General features: G+C 39.2%; 1 protein-coding gene across 1 annotated transcript in view; it reads left to right on the forward strand.

The window, feature by feature from the left end:
• Positions 1-16866, forward strand: part of LOC126395824 (breakpoint cluster region protein-like) — a 125273-nt gene extending 108407 nt beyond the window's left edge. Inside the window, exons 16-23 of the mRNA XM_050053562.1 lie at positions 1041-1172; positions 6499-6558; positions 6907-7016; positions 8538-8677; positions 9195-9329; positions 9467-9572; positions 10947-11109; positions 11631-16866. Coding sequence (XP_049909519.1) covers positions 1041-1172; positions 6499-6558; positions 6907-7016; positions 8538-8677; positions 9195-9329; positions 9467-9572; positions 10947-11109; positions 11631-11720 — 936 coding nt within the window. The 3' untranslated portion in view covers positions 11721-16866. The remainder of the gene's footprint in view (positions 1-1040; positions 1173-6498; positions 6559-6906; positions 7017-8537; positions 8678-9194; positions 9330-9466; positions 9573-10946; positions 11110-11630) is intronic.
• The last annotated feature ends 2069 nt before the right edge of the window (positions 16867-18935 follow it).

Genomic DNA, 18935 nt, shown 5'->3' on the forward strand with positions numbered 1-18935 from the left:
TAGTGTTTTGAAGGTGTAACAGACACACCACTGCACAAGTATAAATGCTCACAACGGCGTAGGCTACGGTGTAGGGTCTGCCGCACAAGTATAAATCCTACTTTAGGTACCAAAAACACAATAATTCTTATTTATAGGAAAAGAAAACATACTTATTATATTCCATTTCCGCCAATATATCTCCCTAAATCCTAGACACAATGAACCTTTAATAAAGGGGGCAGTACTGAAATACTTTTTACATTTTACTGTTTACTGAATCAGTCATGACCTTGTAATGTCTGTGTTGAAACCTTAAGGCCTTTTAAAGTTTAAAATTGAATTGGTCCATGCACAGATTTGTAAGATGTCCTTCCTTCTTTCCAACGAACAGAGCCATACATGAACTCTTTTCCTTCTTGGTACAGTTTGTGCTGCCTGTCATTTGTCTGACATCTGGTCCTGTAATCAGTTAACTGCCCGTCTTTGAGTGATGAAAAAACAACAGAACCCACCCAGAGCATCTGCAGCCCCTGCAAACATATAGCAAAAACACTCCCATATGCATGCTGTATATGCATGCAAGCGGGCGTACACACACACAAACATGAATGCATTAATGACACAGCTGGATGTTGGAGGTTAGCGCCACAGAGGAGGAAGAGCTTTGAGACACAATCAGCGGTTCGGTTCATCTGCGGCACAGTTTTTTCCGTCACGGACCGACCGAAGACTCTTTGAGGATTTTTGCTCAGCAAAGTGGAAATAATATCAGCTAATGAGGAGCTGCTGGTGATGACTCACATCTGTCCAAATGCTAAGTGAACCAACACAGTGTGGGCCTCCGAACGATGTACAAAACATATGCAGAGTGCTCCCCGAACATAATTACAGGGAATGTTGGTCAGCTGTGTGGTGGAATGTAAGGATTATAACGTATGGTGGATGCTTATTATCCTTGTTGTTATTCCCGTCTCCGTTTGTGTCATTATACTGAAATCTCGGGACATTTTTGCGACAATCCCCCTGCAACTATTTCTGTGTTTTCTCTTCCCCCTAAGGAGTTTGAGATTGAGCTGGAGGGCTCTCAGACCCTGAGGCTGCTGTGCTACGAGAAGTGTTACAACAAGACCAAGCAGAACAAAGAGGATGGAGAGAGCACAGACCGCATCATGGGGAAAGGACAGATCCCGGTATGACATGACGTCACCCCCTCCCCTCTTTCAGCAGACCCAACATGACTCATTACTGATGGCCAGTTATGTCACCACCGCTGCCACAAAGCATGAAATCCATATTATTGCTCAGTCAACGACTTAAACTGAGCATGATGTAAAAATTGGCTGATTAGATTAATTGCCCGAATATGTAATGGATGGGTGGGGGGTGGTTAAATGGTGAGTAATTGCTGTCCAGTGCATGTCAGGGAGGATGAGGATGTGGATTTTATTTTAAGAGTGACGCAAAGCTTTAATTTTCATGCCGTTTATCTATCGTGCTGCCAGGTTTAGCTGTTAAAACATTACTCACAGTCCAGAGTCTGTAATGGTTATTGAGTAACAGCAGTGCCAACCTGCAGATGTGGAAATGACATCATGTGCTTTGTCCCTAAAAAGCGCCCAAATCCTGATAACATCCCAAAAACAGACAACGCAGACACTGTCCTCAGTGGTCTCGCCGTGAGCCTGGCTGATCGCAGGTTGATAGCAGACCTAGATAGCAGGTGATTAGGTTGCCAAGACGACGCCAGCCTGCCAGATAATGCCAAGTGTCACTCAGGATATCAACAGAGAGAAAGCAAAGACACAATAGAGGGAGAGATAAATGCACAGCAGAAGATTTAGTCGGTTCACCATCATCAAAAATGTCTTTCTCTTACTCTTTCCCCCACAGCAGGGCAGGTGTGTGTGTGTGTGTTTGTGTGTGTTTAGGTGTGTGAGATTATATACCGCTAAGTATTGTTTCACCTCACACCCACAAAGACTCACAAATGCATCTTATTTTGGTGTCTGAGAGAAATATAATGTCAGTTTTTCTCAAACAAACTGAGAAACAAAGTGCAAGAAAAATACAAAACCCAAACACTAATGACTGTCACCTTCTTATATTAGTGATATTGAAATCATAGAAAACACCGGTGCAACGTTAGCTTTATGTCATATTCGCAGTATTCCTTCTGAGCAGCTTGTGTCCTGAACACTGTTCAAACTGCATCAGCCATCCACAGGAGGACGAGTCTCCTCGTTGCTTGTTGTCTGCCAAAACTGTGAAATTACAGTCACATGCTCCACCTAGTGGCTCCCTCAGTAATCTTGTGACACGGGCACTTCTTGACAGATGATGTCATTCCAAACAAACCACCCAGAGTGGTGAGAGAGTTGCTCAGCAGGATTTTTATAAATCCAGGGTGAGAAACTGCCACTCCTGTCTCAGTAGAAACCACAGTGGCTGAGAAATCCCACAGATTACTGTTCAGTTTTACCAGTTACCAAAAAAAAAAAAATATATATATATATATATATATATTTAGAACAGAATTAAGAAACCATTAATGGAGAAAAATAGGGAGTGCTGCACTGGGTTAAGGCACTGTGTAGTTAGTTATAAGAAATCAGGTGCTCTCCAAGGGTGGGGCAGCGAGTCACATAAAGATAAAAAATAACGACTGGCCAGCTCACTCAAGTGTAAGAGTCCATAGTACAGGCAGGCAGTCCAAAAATGCATCCAAGGCACTCTGACTGTCATTAAAAATCCTTTATTAATACATGGATACACCAATGTGTTTCAACTAGAGAGTCTCTCTCTGGTTTTAAATACAGTCAGACTGTCTCAGATGCATTTTTGGACTTTTAAACTGAGTCATCTGGCCAGTCATTGTTTTGTTGTCTTTAAAGTAATCATTAACTTGTCAGTGTGTCAGTAAATCACCACATACTTTCCTGAACATGTTTCTGACTCATGTAAATATTGTGCTATTCAAATGTTTATTTCTCTTTATTCTCTGTTGTTGTCTGTTTGTGTGCTTATTGTTGAGTTTTGCATATGTGACTGCATTCCCTCATTAACATAGAAATGATCAGTTTTTCATATATGTGAGTGTATGTGGGGATTTGAGTTTGGATGTTCTCTCTGTGTCAGCGTGGGTTTTCTCTGGGTACTCCGGCTTCCTCCCACAGTCCAAAGACATGCAGGTTACTTGGTGACTCTAAATTGTCCATAGGTGTGAATGTGAGTGTGAATGGTTGTCTGTCTCTATGTGTCAGCCCTGTGATAGTCTGGCGACCTGTCCAGGGTGTACCCTGCCTCTCACTCAGTGTCAGCTGGGATAGGCTCCGGCCCCCCCGCGACCCTCAAGAGGATAAGCGGTTACGGAAAATTAATAAATGAATGAAAAATTTTAGTTTCAACGGCAGTATGCTCATGATATAGTAAAAATGCCAAAATATTAAATGATGTTTGTGAATTAACTTGAAAACCTCCACATTTTTAGTTTACCATATCAGCTCCTAGGATGTTACGATGTTAACGCAAATTCAACCAATTCTTGTGAATTCTGTGCAACCGTGCAATTTTGTCCAATCCCTGCAACTTTGTCTGCAAATTTGAGCTATCGTCATAGTTTCCCATGAGTTTCATCAGTCATAGCAGTCCCCTCCACAACATCACCAAACACACTTTCTTGTTTCTGGTTGTGAAGATGCAGACGTGTGCAATCGTCTCACACTTATCAACAAAAAATTACTGCTAAAGACCATGCAAGACAGTTCCTTGATGTTCTGCATGAGAGCAGGGGTTGAACTTAATTGCACTGTGAGCAATCTCATGGTGGAACAAAAATGATGATCAATTAACAAACACTTTTCTACTGCATAAACACACCTGGAGAATGGCTGAAATGTGTTGATAAGAGACATGACCAATCACCATGACAGAGGCTGTAGCGTCTATATCTATTGTAGCGTCTATATCTATTGTATGTGCTGAAAGCATTAAGGTGAGAGATTTAATATGCATGTTTAGTGGAACTTACACTGGAAGTTACCTTCAATCGGTAATGGATTGTACAAAAAAAACAACTATTTTTAATTTTTCATACCTGCTCCTACAATTTTATTTCAAAAACGTATTTACAGACCTGATGTATTATAAATGTAGGTAAACAGCACAGGGCTCGCTAGACCTTCGACCGGTGGAGTCTGATTTAGATAAAATCGTATTGCTCGGCCAAAAACTTGAGCTTTTAAAACATTTTTATCAGGAAGCCAAAGGAGCTTTGCTGTTTTTAGTGGAATGTAATTCTTTGTAGATAAACGGCTCAAGCCAAAGAGCACTCTCAGCGGTGAAAGATTCAGTTATGAGAAACATGATCTTGCTTCGCACGCAACCAGATGGGGCTTAGCCTAGGTAAACATACAACATAGAGTGTACTGTGTGTGTGTGTGTGTGTGTGTGTTTGTTTCAGTATGTCAGATGTGTGTGTCTAGATTTTATTGCCCCAAATGGCATGTCTCTTCAGATCTGAGTGTGTTTGTGCTTGTTTGGGTGTGAATTTAGTCTCTACAAACAAATTACATTTGTTTATCGTGTTTATGAAAAAACAGTGAAGGGGTGTAACGTAACAAAACCACCTTTGGAAACATTCCACCACGAGAGAGGGAATATGTGCACTGTTTATACAATTATAGCTTTATGCACTGCTTTGTTGACATAACTGAGCAGAACATATGTGGGGCGACAGTATGTAGAAATAATATAATCTAAACAACACATTAATATTAAAAATTCATGTAGCTGTAGTGGTTTATTGGAAAATAATGATGATGTTCCTTTATCCATGGCTCATAATATTCCTAAATTTACAAATTACAAACAAATACAATAAAAGTACCAATACAATGACATAGAAAAACTTTATTACAAGTGAAAGTCCTGCATTCAAATCCCTTTTAAGTTGAACAGGGTGTCTGCAGGTCCTTAAAGGGTCTTAAAATGTCTTAAATTCAATTATATAAATATTGGGCCTTAAAGGTTATTAAACAGGCTTAGATTTGAATTTGTGAGGTCTTAATTGCCACAACCATCTAATGTCATGTGTTCTAATTCCACATTTCTAATGTTACAAATCCTAAAAAAAAAAAAAAAAAGTAGACCCTACCACTGAACCTAATGCTGTCTTTTTACTTCATGCTTGTACTTACCTTTTGGGAAAATGTAGACTGACACGACTCAAAAATCTGTCTTATGTTTGGCTAAAAAGTATCTTGTGTTAAGTGTCTGATACCTGTAGACACGCTGTTGAAGTACAAACGTAATATCTGCTTCATGTACTTTAAGTATCAAAGTAAAAGTAGTAAATCTTAATTTAAAAAGTAACTAGTAACCAAACCTGTCAAATAAATGTAGTGGAGTAAAAACAGCAAGATTTGTCTCAAATGTACAGTGGTGGAAGAAGCACTTAGATCTTTAACTTAAGTAGACATAGCAATACCACCTTATGATAGTATTGGTTTTTAAGGCTCCTTCCTGTATAATAGACTCCCTATTACCTTATGTCCCTCCACGAACCCTGAGATCCTCTGCGCTGCTCTTTAAACTGTTCCTAATGTCACTACAAAAACCTTTGGGGATGCTTCCTTTAGCTGCTACGCCCCAAAAATATGAATCTCCCTGCCTTTTAGACTTGCTGAGTCAGTGGACAGTTTTAAACGACGACACAAAACATATCTTTTTAATATAGCCTATAACTTGCAGCATGTTTTAATATTCTTAGTATGTATTTTTTATTACTTGATTAATTATTGATTTCTCCTTGAATAAGTGTTTAATAAAAAAAAAAATAGTAGTCGTTCTACAGCATGTAATACAAGTAAAATTCCTGCATTCAAAATAAAACTCAAGCAAAAGTACATAAGTATTAGCATCGATATATACTTAAATATCAGAAGTAAAAGTATTAATTTTATAGAATAACACATTTCAGAATAACATTGTATTTATAGATGCAACATAATTTATTATTGAATTGTGTTTTGTATTAATAATCTGAATCTTAAAAGTAGTAACAAACGTTATCAATGAATGTATAGGAGTAAAATGTACAATGTTTCCCTCTGAAATGAAGAGGAGTAAAGGTTCAAAGTAGTTTAAAATGGAAATACTCAAGTAAAATACAAGTACCTCAAAATTGTACTTAAGTACAGTACATGAGTTACATTCCACTGCAGAAAATGTTGTGGAGTAGAAGCAGAAAGTTTCAGAGAATGGAAATACTCAAATGTAAAATGGATTTAAGTACTTAACTTGAGTGTACTTACAGTATGTAGTTACTTTCCATCACTGCAAAGGGGGGAAGAACACACTGATCCCCCTGCACAATCACAAACTGAAATATTTCATTTGAAAAGCAGCTTACTAATGATCGTCTTTAAGTGTTAATGTGGTGAAATATTTTTTTAGTTCAAATGAAGTATTACTCAATATATGCTAACAAGTATTGTCCTTTTGTGTTGCCTCCACCAGCTTGACCCACCAACTCTCCAAGGCAAAGACTGGCAGAGAACAGTTATTCCCATGAACGGGGTGAGTAGGTCATGTTAATTATCCTTCTCCTTTTTGTGTATTGCTTTCCTGTATTTCCTCCTCCATAAGTTGACAAATTTGTTAGCTATTTATTGTCACAAAATACTCACATTAGGGGTCATTGTAATGTAGCTTCAAAACAGACTTGCATTTATAATATGGTAGCACACAGCAGTGAGGAATATTTAAAACAATTTTTCCAGGACGTGGTTCAGCAGTTGATTTCTCTACATCTGGTTTTAACATGAAGGGATTTCCTAAAGATCCTGAAAATCCATTGCAGATGGATGTCAGGCCTGTAACACTTTGTAACCTGTTCTTACTGTAAACCCTTTTTTCCTGTGTTAGATCGAAGTTAAACTTTCCATGAAGTTCACCAGCCGAGAGTTTAGCCTGAAGAGGATGCCCTCACGAAAACCCATGGGTGTGTTCGGAGTCAAGATCTCTACAGTGACCAAGTGAGTCGACATTAAAACACACAAAAGCTACCTCATCATAGAGTAATCACTGATCACCTGTAGTGTTTAACTCCCAACAGGTATCCTTGCTTCTATGGGTGTATCAGGGGACAATGGCATGTTTGTATTTTCCAGTGGTGTTCCTCAAGGCTCAATACTCGTCCTCCTCTTCTTTTATGGATGTGCTCATCTTTTTGTTTTTTCCTCACATCCTAGATTGTTGTGCTGATTTTACATGTCTTTTAGTGTAATTTGACTTGTAATACAGAAGAATTCACACTGTTTGCCGAGCTGATATCTCCAGCTGGATGGATGTTTGTCCGACACCTGAGGGCTCTTTGTAAATGAAAAATTGGTACTTTCTCATCAGCATTAACAAACCCACATTCTTTCCTTTGCAGACTTGCAAGTGTCACGTTCTTATACTAGATAGGAGCAGGCTGTCTGTTCATACCTCATCCAAAAATTTGCATGTTTTAGACCAGTGGTTCCCAACTGGTGGGTTGCGGGTCCATTCTGAAAGTACCGCAAGTGACTCGCGAACGTGTCAAGTTTAAGTTTCCAGCACAGAGCTTTTATTTTGAAGTGCAGTTTCCTGCTGTAGAGTGAGTAAGACAGAGATGGCAAACTAGCTCAACAACATGAACAAACACAAGTATGACACTGAATATATTTAACTGTGTGGACCTTGAACTGATGACTAAGAAGAAATCTGGATCCTGTGGCTGCACCAGTCGGGAAACACTTTTTGAGCGTTTATGAAGAACACTAATAGTCTCCAGTCACACAATCAGTTCTACAGCAGGTATTATACTTAAATGTTAACCACCTTAGTAACATTTGCTTATCAGCGCTAAAAATAAACAGTACAAAAACATGCATATTTTACATTATTGCTCAGTATTTTCCAAGGCAAAACACACAATATAAAGTAACTTCCTACATTCTAGGCAGGCTACCATTTGTTTCCTGTGGAATGAAAATGAACTTGCAGACTTGCACAACTAAATATTCATTCATTTTCGATAAATGCTTATCCTGTAGGAGGTTGTGGGGGGGCTGGATACAACCATTCATGCTCACATTCCCATCTACGGTCAATTTAGACTGTAGGTCACCAATTATCCTGCATGTCTTTGGACTGTGGGAGGACGACTGAGCGCTCTGAGAAAACCCACGCTGACTCAGAGAGAACGTGCAAACTCCGCACAGAAGGGCTCCTCAGTAGACATTGTTGTTCCTGACAAGTGAGATTAATGAGGATTAAAGAAAACAAGTGAGTTAACTAGGTTTACCATTAACAATCAATTAGCGTTGTTGAGAAAAACATTTCAACAGAAACACGGGCAAAGAGCCAGAGGCATTGTTCGCCCTTCCAGTAGTCGAAGTAATACAAAACACAACTATTAATCATGTTCATTTTATCTTTTTTAAAACATCTAGTGCTTTGTTTATTTAATATTTCTGCTGGTGTTTTAATCAGCTGCTTGTTGGTGTTCATTAATGTTTGTCTTGATCCAGGCGAGAGCGCTCCAAGGTGCCCTACATTGTCCGGCAGTGCCTAGAGGAGATTGAGAGGAGGGGTATGGAAGAGGTGGGCATTTACCGGGTATCAGGCGTGGCCACTGACATTCAGGCCTTGAAGACTGCCTTTGACACCAGTGAGTATAACCTTTATCTATATACAGGTTTTATGCAATAGCTCAAGAGGAAGTTTCTGTTATATTCTGTTGTATTTGAATATGTAAAATATTTCGATTTAGAATTTAGATTAGTCTTCACATCCCTTATTGTGGTTATAATACCTGCCATGCATTTCTAGGAGAGAAGGCTGAGGGGGTTTATTACCGTCCCCTGAAGGAAACCCTTGTTCTTATCTTTCCATTTCTGTCGATCAGGTGATCAGTATCGTAGCCCTGTCTGACTGTGAGTTGTTAACATGAGGGGTGTTCTCTGATGTGAAACAGGGACTAATTCTTTACAAACCTGCATTTTGCGTGTGCTAATTGTGAATGTATCTTGTTTGGAGTGTGTATTTTGCAGTTTCAGATTTTGAGATACAGAAAAATAAGACGCATGGCGACTGCTGCTTGTGCCAAGCCATTTCCCTGTTCTAACATCTCCCTTTGTTATTGCACAACTTCCCGTCTTCATGTTGTTCTTGCCTCTCCCCTGCAGATCATAAAGATGTGTCAGTGATGATGAGTGAGATGGACGTCAACGCCATCGCCGGGACCTTGAAGCTGTACTTTAGAGAGCTGCCAGAACCACTTTTCACTGATGAGCTCTACCCCAATTTTGCAGGCGGCATCAGTAAGTCACAGGCCTACTGACACTCTGAAACATAGCTAATTATGAGTTGTTGCAACAAATGTCTACTAAAGGCTGTTGAAGAAAGAGTCCTTCATTTGCAGGATATGTAAAAACTAAACTTGTTTGCTTCTGTGCAGCCCTGTCTGACAGTGTTGCCAAAGAGAGCTGTATGTTGAACTTACTGCTGTCACTGCCAGAACCCAACCTGGTCACATTCCTTTTCCTTTTGGATCACCTGAAGAGGTAAGTTAACACACACGTTCTTGCACAATGTGTAGACAGGAATGTTCACATTCACAGAAATAACGAAACTCGAACTTGCACAACGACAAGCCATAAATCTACAGGAGGTGCATTCAACTACATAAGTACATACGTTAACATTCCCGGTGTCATTTGTGTCCCAGTGTCATCTAAATGTTGATAAAATATTTAAAACTTGCAATTCAGAAAATTAAATCTAATATCACTTGGACATGACATGCTGTTTTCAAAATGGTGCCCTCCTGTGTGCTGTATTCACCTTTGTGGTTTTCAAGCAAAAGCAGCCATTACTGTAGGGTGTCATTAAACTGCAACAGGAAATATCTCCTGGTTACTATGGTGATTTTTAACAAGAGGCTCAAACATGACAGCATGTGATCACTAACAATGCAGAAACATCTGCGAAAGCATTGTACAAATGCGTCATAAATAGTGAAATGTTATAGCTTATAAAACAGGGTTCCAACGGTCATGGAGAACTTGGGAAAAGTCATGCTATTCCACAATCTCATTTTCCAGGCCTGAAAAATTAATAGAATTAGTAAAATCATTGAAAGTTTTGGAAGAGTCGTTGAAATTTGTTGTGTCTAATAAAATTGTTACAGCATGCATTGCAGTGCAGCATCAGCTTTTCAACAACCCTTCAAATATTTACCATTATGAATATCATTCAACTTTTGAACACATTCATACTAATTAGACACCTTTTAACCCTTTCAACAGTTCCTGTCACTTAACCCTATACTTAAGCATTGAAGCCAGCATTGCAGTGTAGTGTCAGCTTTTCAAAAAACCCTAAAATATTCCACATCCACAACAAAACTGTCGACTGTCACTCCTCCGCTCTGGGAGCTCTGCTGCTTCATGTCCACAGACCACCTATAATAATATAGTTAATATTTCAAGTTAAGTATACTGTACAGTTCTGTTCATGTTGCATGTTGTGAATGTTCATGTGAAAATGTGCAGGAACCCAATGAACTTTAAAAATACGGTTAAGCTAGCAGGAGATTGGAAGATGTGAAGTCTCGAGACGGAAACTATGGAAAGTTCAATATTTGTTTGTAGGGACAGTAGCTAACAGGGTGTAAGACAGGCTTAATAAAATAAAATGATTATTTCTGTTTATTTCTTTGAGTAATCGATGAGTCATTTCAACTGTGAAATGTAAAAAAAAAATATGGATTTTAGGATTTGGAAAGTAACTGTCAAAGGAATTGTGGCGTCTTTGATATTAATGTACTTGAAGCACACACATCACACAGATCCATCACTGCACATTAGCATCACCTGCATGTGCTCTCGTTATCTATCTACACCACTAATGGACTTTGTCTGTCATCGTCTCCTCAGGGTGGCAGAGAAGGAAAGTGTCAACAAGATGTCTCTCCACAACCTGGCAACGGTGTTTGGGCCGACCTTGCTGAGGCCTTCCGAGAAGGACAGCAAGATCCCCGCCAACCCCACCCAACCCATCAGCATGGGCGACAGCTGGTCCCTGGAAGTCATGGCACAGGTGGGCCACACAGAATCTATATCTTAAGGGTTCCTTCACAATATGGAAATATATGGGATGCAATTTTTGGCATTTCCAGGTCTGGAAAGTATGACAAAGAAAAGATGTATGTGTTAACCAAAACTATTACCCCTATTCTGTCCTTATAAATATTACATTTGGAATTCTTAAAAATAAATTGGTCATACAAGCAGGGTGTTTTTAATGCGATTTGGAGTGTGGAAATTTGAGTCTGGATAAGTGTGGAACTTGGAAATGGAAAATGTGTAAGAACCCTGCCTTTTGTAAAGCTTTTTATCAGAAAAAATAAACAAACAAAAACAGATGCTGTTATGTATTATGTTGTAGTACTGGAGCCACCACTAGGTGGTGCTGTAAGAATACAAATGCTGTGCTGTATATGTTGAAGCTGCACTAGTAAACACGGTTCAGTCTGATTCCAGCTGTCTCCTCCTTGAGTCCCATATATTACAGATGCCAAAACCTAATTTGTCTCTCTTCTGTTTTCTATCCCCTTACAGGTCCAGGTGTTGCTGTATTTCCTCCAGCTGGAGACGATTCCCACCCCAGACAGTAAACGACAGAGCATCCTCTTCTCCACTGAAGTATAGAGCTAAAACTGACTCTGCCGATGTGAGACTTTGACCATGAAGGAGTGAAAAAGAGATGGACGGTGGCTCAAAGTGAGCCTATAGTAGTATGTTATCGAATTGACTGACCAGATTCCATTAGGCTGGAAAGGATTGTCTCTGGCGATGCCTGCTCCCCTCAAACACAAGAGGGCGCCATTGGACCTCTGGAGCTCTGGAGAATGTGAGGTCCTTATCATTCATATCGCTCATTACCTGATAGTTAGTCTGATTCTTTGTACTCACAGTGATGGTGTGGGTACACCTGCCATCTACATTTCTCCACCATGATATTTGTTGGTCTTTACATTGAACCTTTGCAGCTTGTTGTGGCTCATAAATCAAGACGTTGTCAAAATCAGTCCATAAGAGATCAGAATGCGTCTTTCTTGATTCTTGTATTAGTTTGCCAACAGATCAGAGTTTCCATGTACCTTTGTGTTCGGGCATTGCTCTCAATCTGTCTTTATTTTGGACAATCATCGGCTCACTGCAAAACATGTTTATCCATCAAACGTTGCTTCATGTCCTGCTGAGGAGAATTCTAACCGTGTCTTACATCATCTCGGCGCATCGTTTCTGGGAAGACAAGAGGAACATTTGTGCTGTTTGTGGGAGTTCAGTAGTGAACACCAAGAGCTGCCACGGTACTTCTTTGTGTCAGGAAGCCAACACCTGTATGTTAAAGTGTTTACAACGTAAACAAAGCCCGGTTGGAGTCAGAAACAAGTGCTACAGCTAGACGAGGGACTGTAAGAAGAAGAAAAAAAAAAAGGAACCCGATGATTAGTAACACACTGCAATCTGACTGCCTGCGTTTTTTCATAAAAGCAAATTTCCTCTATTTGTGTTGTTTGTGTCTCAAGGTAGTGTCAGCTCGAAATATCCAGGAAGCAATATATTTTCTAACATAGGAATTGTCTGTGTTCATATCTTTGCTGACGAAATGTCCTTCTTATTGTAACATAGGACATCTTGCCAAATTAATATGTTGTTTGTTTGTTTGTTTCTAGGAGAAAAAGGAAGCAGTTGTATTTACAGATACAGTATGTACATAATCTTAAAGTTGTATTTTTTTCTTTCTTTTTGTTTAACAGTATAATCATTGTTGCGATTATTGTAATTTATTTTGGGGGGCCTGGGGGGAGAAATCGGTTTGTTTTTCTATGTGAACTTTTTTTTTTCTGTTTAAGAAAGTGGTAGGTCTTAGCCTTGACTTCAAGTCTTGCAGTAAATAAGCAGGATTTAGCCTTGTTCTTATAGAAACTACTCAGCTGTTCTGTCCAGCCTATCGATTATTCATTTTAGATATTATTATGAAGGGTAACACACACATTGTAGTTACATACTGTATGCTGCTGTGGAAAAGGCACAAGCTCTTTAACTGCTGGGTGTTCCTCCGGCAGAGCGTCTCACATCCAGAGACCGTCGCCTGTCTAGTGTAGACATTATGCAATGTCATGATAGAGCACACACTCACACACACACACACACACACACACGCACATTCACACACACACACACACACACACACACACAAGTATGACATTGTGTCTTTTTGTACCATTTAATCTGTGGCCGCAGAAGTGCACTCATGCAATGTTAGAACTACTGTTTTACAATTCAAGTGACCTGAGCGCTTACTAGAGCATATCTGTTGGTTTTAATGAAGGAATATTATTTTGTTTCAACTTTTCTTGACATCTTTTTTTATATTTATCTAAATGTCTGACTGATTCTTTGTCCCTTAAAGTACTCTTCATCCTGTTTAAGGGTTACTTTGGTATTTTTCAATCTGGACCCTATTTTCCAATGTTTTTGAGTCGAAGGGAACAACAATTTTTGGAAACCACCCCATCACGTCCCTACACTAACCCTTCCGTTTTATAAATCTACCGGGGTTTTTTTCCACAGTAATTAGTATCTAGTTTCTAAAATGTTAAGGCAGGCGGTACTTGCTGTAGCTGTGGTTGAGGGTGAGAGGCTGTCAGCGAATAGTTTGTTGGGCACAGATAAACAGAGATCCGTGTGGGTACATGAGACCCTAAAAAAGAGGGGGGATCATGGGGAGTACCACCAGTTGGTCCAGGAGCTTCTCCTCATTGGTGGCTGTTTCAGGCATATTTTAGACCTGCTGTCTATCGTCGGGCTGTATAGCTTTTGGTATCCAGCAACCGCTACCATCAGTTTCTTCTCCATTGTTTACCAACTGCAAACCGCCTCTCAAATAATCCAATTGGACAATGGAAAAAAAGATGATGAAAAAGACATGATATGGGTCGCTTTTCCGCTCTGAGTTTAAGTTTTTTCAATTCGAGGAGTTCAGAATGCTCTGGCAAAAACACCAGGTGCCTAGAGAGCAAAAACGCCAGGCGCATCGCAACGCAAAAGCCAGCTGCAAAAAGCTTCAATCTCATTTAAAACAATTACAAAAAGGCACTTTTTTAAAGCGCTTTCTGTGTAATCAGGGTCTATTTTACTTTTTGTTAAACCAGAAACAGCCCCAAATCGCTATCACCAAACCCACCAGACTCCATTTAAATAAACAGTAATTTTGTCACCATAAAACACACTTTATCAAAGTCGTAGAAAAAAAAAGAAAGCTCACAAAGATTTTTCTTGGTTCATCTTCCCTTTGTTCAAACCATCACCAACTCTGGTTTGGTAAAAAATAAACTGTTAATTTACTCAGTTAGGTGTAAAAATATGCCGTCTCTATACACGCTAAAATTACTGTTTATTTAAATGGAGTCTGGTGGGTTTGGCGATCGCGATTTTGGGGCTGTTTCTGGTTAAACAAAAGGGATCTTACTCTTTAACCAAGAGATCTGTCTCTGTAGGATCCTTTCCATAATGTTGTCATACACTTAGACTAACAATATGAGCCTATCAGTGAAAAAAACAAGCTTAAATCAATGCTGCACAAATGCCCTGATTGTTTCCATTGCAGCCTGTTTCACGGCTCTTGCTCAATATTGGACCAGTTTCAAAACTTGTTGTTCCCATCAGTCACTGAGACACAAAAACATGACAAAGTAGGATCCAGGTTGAAAAATACCAACGTTACCCTTTAAGCTTCAAGGTGTCCAACCCAATGGCCAATCTTAAAGGAAATCTCCTAAGATATTTTGCTCATACTAAAATGACAAATACTGATTTCAATCTCTGTGTCCTTGATTTAACATGCAGGCATGTTTTATTGACTTCTCTTTCTTCATTTTGGTCTTGTTATTGCTGTCTTGTTCGCAAATGTGTCATCATAGACTTTGGGATGTTGGTTGAGTAACTGGTTTACATTATTACAGTATGTCCTTCTCTGGCAATTCAAAGGACGGGTTCACAACTGAAAAGTGAACATTTCCTTTAGGGTAAATATCATGGTTGGTTTCCCGTTTATATCATCGGCATAAAACTATAACCAACTGACCAGTTTAGTGGATCTGATAAGGGCTCGTGTGTGGTTGTGTCCATGTTCAAGATAATGTAAAAGGGGCCTAAATGTTATTAATAACACATTTAAATGTCTTAAGACTTTTTAAAAGAAGGAGTCTTTCCTTTGGATACATATCAGCTCTCTAAATGACATTTACACTCATATGATGATATAGATTCAAACGCCATTATTGTATCGACCCCATAAATAACTGAAAGTCTTCATGCCTTCAGTCCCAGTTTTTATGTACTTCCACTAATTTTTGGCCGACTGTAGCATGCACACATTGTGTCATCATGTCTGTGTCAGGATGTGAGACAGAGACATCCATCCATCACCTTTATAACAAGTCCCAATTGCCTACACTACTCTACCCTAACGTGCCTCGACACTTTTTTCGTTTAGCGCCTGTGGTATTCTGAAACGTTCAGTCTCCTGTTGCCTTTGCTGAGGACAGCCACACACCTTTCATCTCTTAAAGACTAAGACAGGACCTTAACCTTAAGCATGGTCTTAGCTCATACTGTACACACCCGCTCTGCTTGCCACCTTAGTCTGACTGTGATGCTGTAACTGAAGCTGTGTTAAAGTCAGTCGTAACGGGGCAAAGGACAGCGTTTCCTGCCCATGTCCTTGTTTTGGCTCTTAAAGTTTTAGCTCCTTTAATGCCTTTTATTCTTATTTATTTATGCTTTGTCCCTGTTTGGTATAAGGAGGTCTACGGGATCTATTTATTTATGATATAATATCATCTAAAGCTGAATTAATGTTAGAAAAAATGGTCTTTATATGGTGTGCTCTCTTTTGTCCCAGAATCAGAACCACTGTGTACAAACACCTTCGAACCCGCCCCCTGCTCCTGCATCGTCAGCTCATCTCTGTACTTAGATGTGTTGTACAACAGACTGGCCACTGTGATCGTTTAGCTATCTGATTTAGATAACTGAATAGCAGATGCAGGTGTTCTTGTCAATTTAAAAAAGGTAGATTCAAACTTCCCTCACTTTTCCATGGAGTTGTATAATATGTATTATACTAGAGAGTTATTTGGTTTCCGTTTTATTTATTGTGGCGTCCACTGACGTGCGATCGTCGAAGGGTTGAGCCTCTAGTCTCTTTGAAAAGCCGAGCTGTCAGTGTGTGGTAGAGGAGAAAAAGAGTCTTATATTGCTCTAAAAATCTGCATTGTTTTTGGTCTGTTGATTGTCAGTGTAACTGCATGTACCCTCCATAACCTCAGTCCCTCTGTACATGAACAAGTAAATAAAACAAAGGTTTAATTTTCTGTGGAAGATATGGAACATATTGCTCTATATGAAAGTTACAGATCTCCATATATTGTACATGACTCTGGTTATTATCACTACGTTTCCATAATGCTTTCAAACGACCCTCTGCTGCCACTTCTACGACATCAAACTGACCTTAGACTACTCTGGAGATATGCTAGTTTTATTTTACTCGACACGTAACGTAAAGCTGAGGATGAGACTTGCTGACCAACCACAAACACTTTTCTCTTTTTACCTTCCTGACTTTCTTTGAACTCTTGTTCCTGTTCAATATTCAATGTTCTGCTTGTAGAACTGTACAAAGGAATACTGTATTCTGAGGGCAAACATGTTTGGAAGGCATTTGCAGCCTATGTTTGTACACAAAAATGTTAAATAAAATCTCCTTGTATCTACATAGAAAGACGTGTTTGGATTTCTTTTTTTTAATTTTAGCTTTTCCGGTGAAATATCTCTCGCCCTACACAGCATGACATAATAAACTCGACATGAATACAACAAATAGTTTACATGTTCGTGTAATTTTTCCTGATGTCTGCGTGAATTTCATCTATGCATGTGAAAGAGTGAATAATTTCTGAACAAAATGTTTATTGAAATCTGAATTATGCAATGTTACTATGTCAAGAAATAGATAAAAGTATTCACAGTTAGGCAAAGGAACATACAAATTAGAAATCATGGCAACGTGCTTCCGCATAAAAAGTCTAACAAAAAACAAAATTTTAGTTGATTAGTATTGCCAAAAATAAAATAGAATAAAATAAATTATAATTAATTTAAATTGAATTAAATTAAATTAAGCAAAATAAAATAAAATAGGAAGTTGATATCAGTTTTGGCCAAACTCAGTTAAATCAGTACAGCACTTTATTATTATAAAATAGGTAATTATTACGAGTTTAATTACGAGTTTTGCTATTATATTTCCATTGAGTACACTTTCATTGACCTGTCTTGCCACTGAGGGAGAGTGGGAGGCATTGGTTTCAGCCAAGTGTAATATGCAGCAAGTAAGCCTTTCTCTTACCCATTGCTCCATCGGGGGTTGCTCCTAAAATAAAAAAAAACAATAGGTCTTATGGGGAGTCAGTGTTCAAAGTGGTGAGTACCTGTGTATGAATCCCTTTCCAGTATGTCTTCAAGTTTGAACAGTGCCATAAAATGTGTGTGTGAGATCTGCAACCTGTTAACAATCCCTCCAGCACAGATTTGTGTCACTGCTATCATACTTTGACACAATGAGACATGTTTTAAAATATCTCATTTTTAATTTCCAGTTGAACTCTTTCAATAGTGTGCTATTCGTTACTTTATGTCCCCCTTCACACAGATCTTCCAATGATTCATCATTTATAATAGCATTCATCTCTAGCTCTCACTTTCCTTTTATATCCAAGGAGTTCCCTGACTCATGTAAAAGTTATTATTATTAAAAGTTCATTTTTCTTTACTGTGTTTTTGTTTGTACAACTACATTGTTGTGTATTTTGTCCTACTATTTTTTTCCCCTCTAGACACATTGTAAAGCCATTTAGTGATCATACTTTACATTTGTCACTTGTCTTCTGGCCTCTTGCTCAGGTGTTTGCAATCACCAGGTGTTAGCACTTTGCAGTTTACTGAAGGGGAAACTGTGCTTCAGGTTACAACGTGTAGAAGGCTCTCTGTGCCACTATGTGTGGGTTGTTACCCATTTTTATCTCAACATGTACCAGCACTTTTAACATTTTGCCCAAAGAGTGCCTTGGTCCTTTCTTCTTTTTTGAGCTTTTTGTCATGGCCTTCTCTCTCCTGGGTTCCTGATTACATTCATTCAGCTCACCTGCTCCCCGCTGCTCACCTGAGAACCATCCAGTAATCAGCCCTGCACTATAAAACACCGATTCTCCTCTCCAGTCCTCACCAGAATGTTGAGTCTACCACTGTGGCACAGTCAAGCTTCAAGCCACTGTTGAATTGTGAGTTCAATTTAGACTTTCACTTACCTGCCCGCCTGTTTGTCCTTCTGCCACGCTCCCAGCCAGCCAAACCTCTCCAACCTTGTTTTGCTCCCCTGTCATCAGCCCACTTCCTTCAGCCTCCATTCTCCGGATTTTCCTCTACGGCCACATTCATAATCCTGGGAAGAAAACCAATTTTTTACCACTCTCTTTATGAGTCTGTGTTCTGTGTCTAGGATCACTTTACTGATCCTCCAGACTTTTTCCTTTGTCGAGACTATACAACTTTTAAAAGACGAAATAGCAGACTCATTCTCTTATAAATATAGTGATGAACTCAGGGTGAAAACACACTGTTGTTCAGTTGAATACACTCAACGGTTTGGCTTTCACAGCCTATAGCATAAGTGGTCTGGTATGACCAGTCAAGGTGGCTAACGTTAGCTAAAGTTAGCATAGATGGGACTAGATGTTGCTGTACAACTGATATTTTTTAAATTTCTCTAACTTCATGACTCTTTTCTATATG

Source organism: Epinephelus moara, chromosome 9, assembly GCF_006386435.1.
Source record: "Epinephelus moara isolate mb chromosome 9, YSFRI_EMoa_1.0, whole genome shotgun sequence".
NCBI classification, from domain to species: Eukaryota; Metazoa; Chordata; class Actinopteri; order Perciformes; family Serranidae; genus Epinephelus; species Epinephelus moara.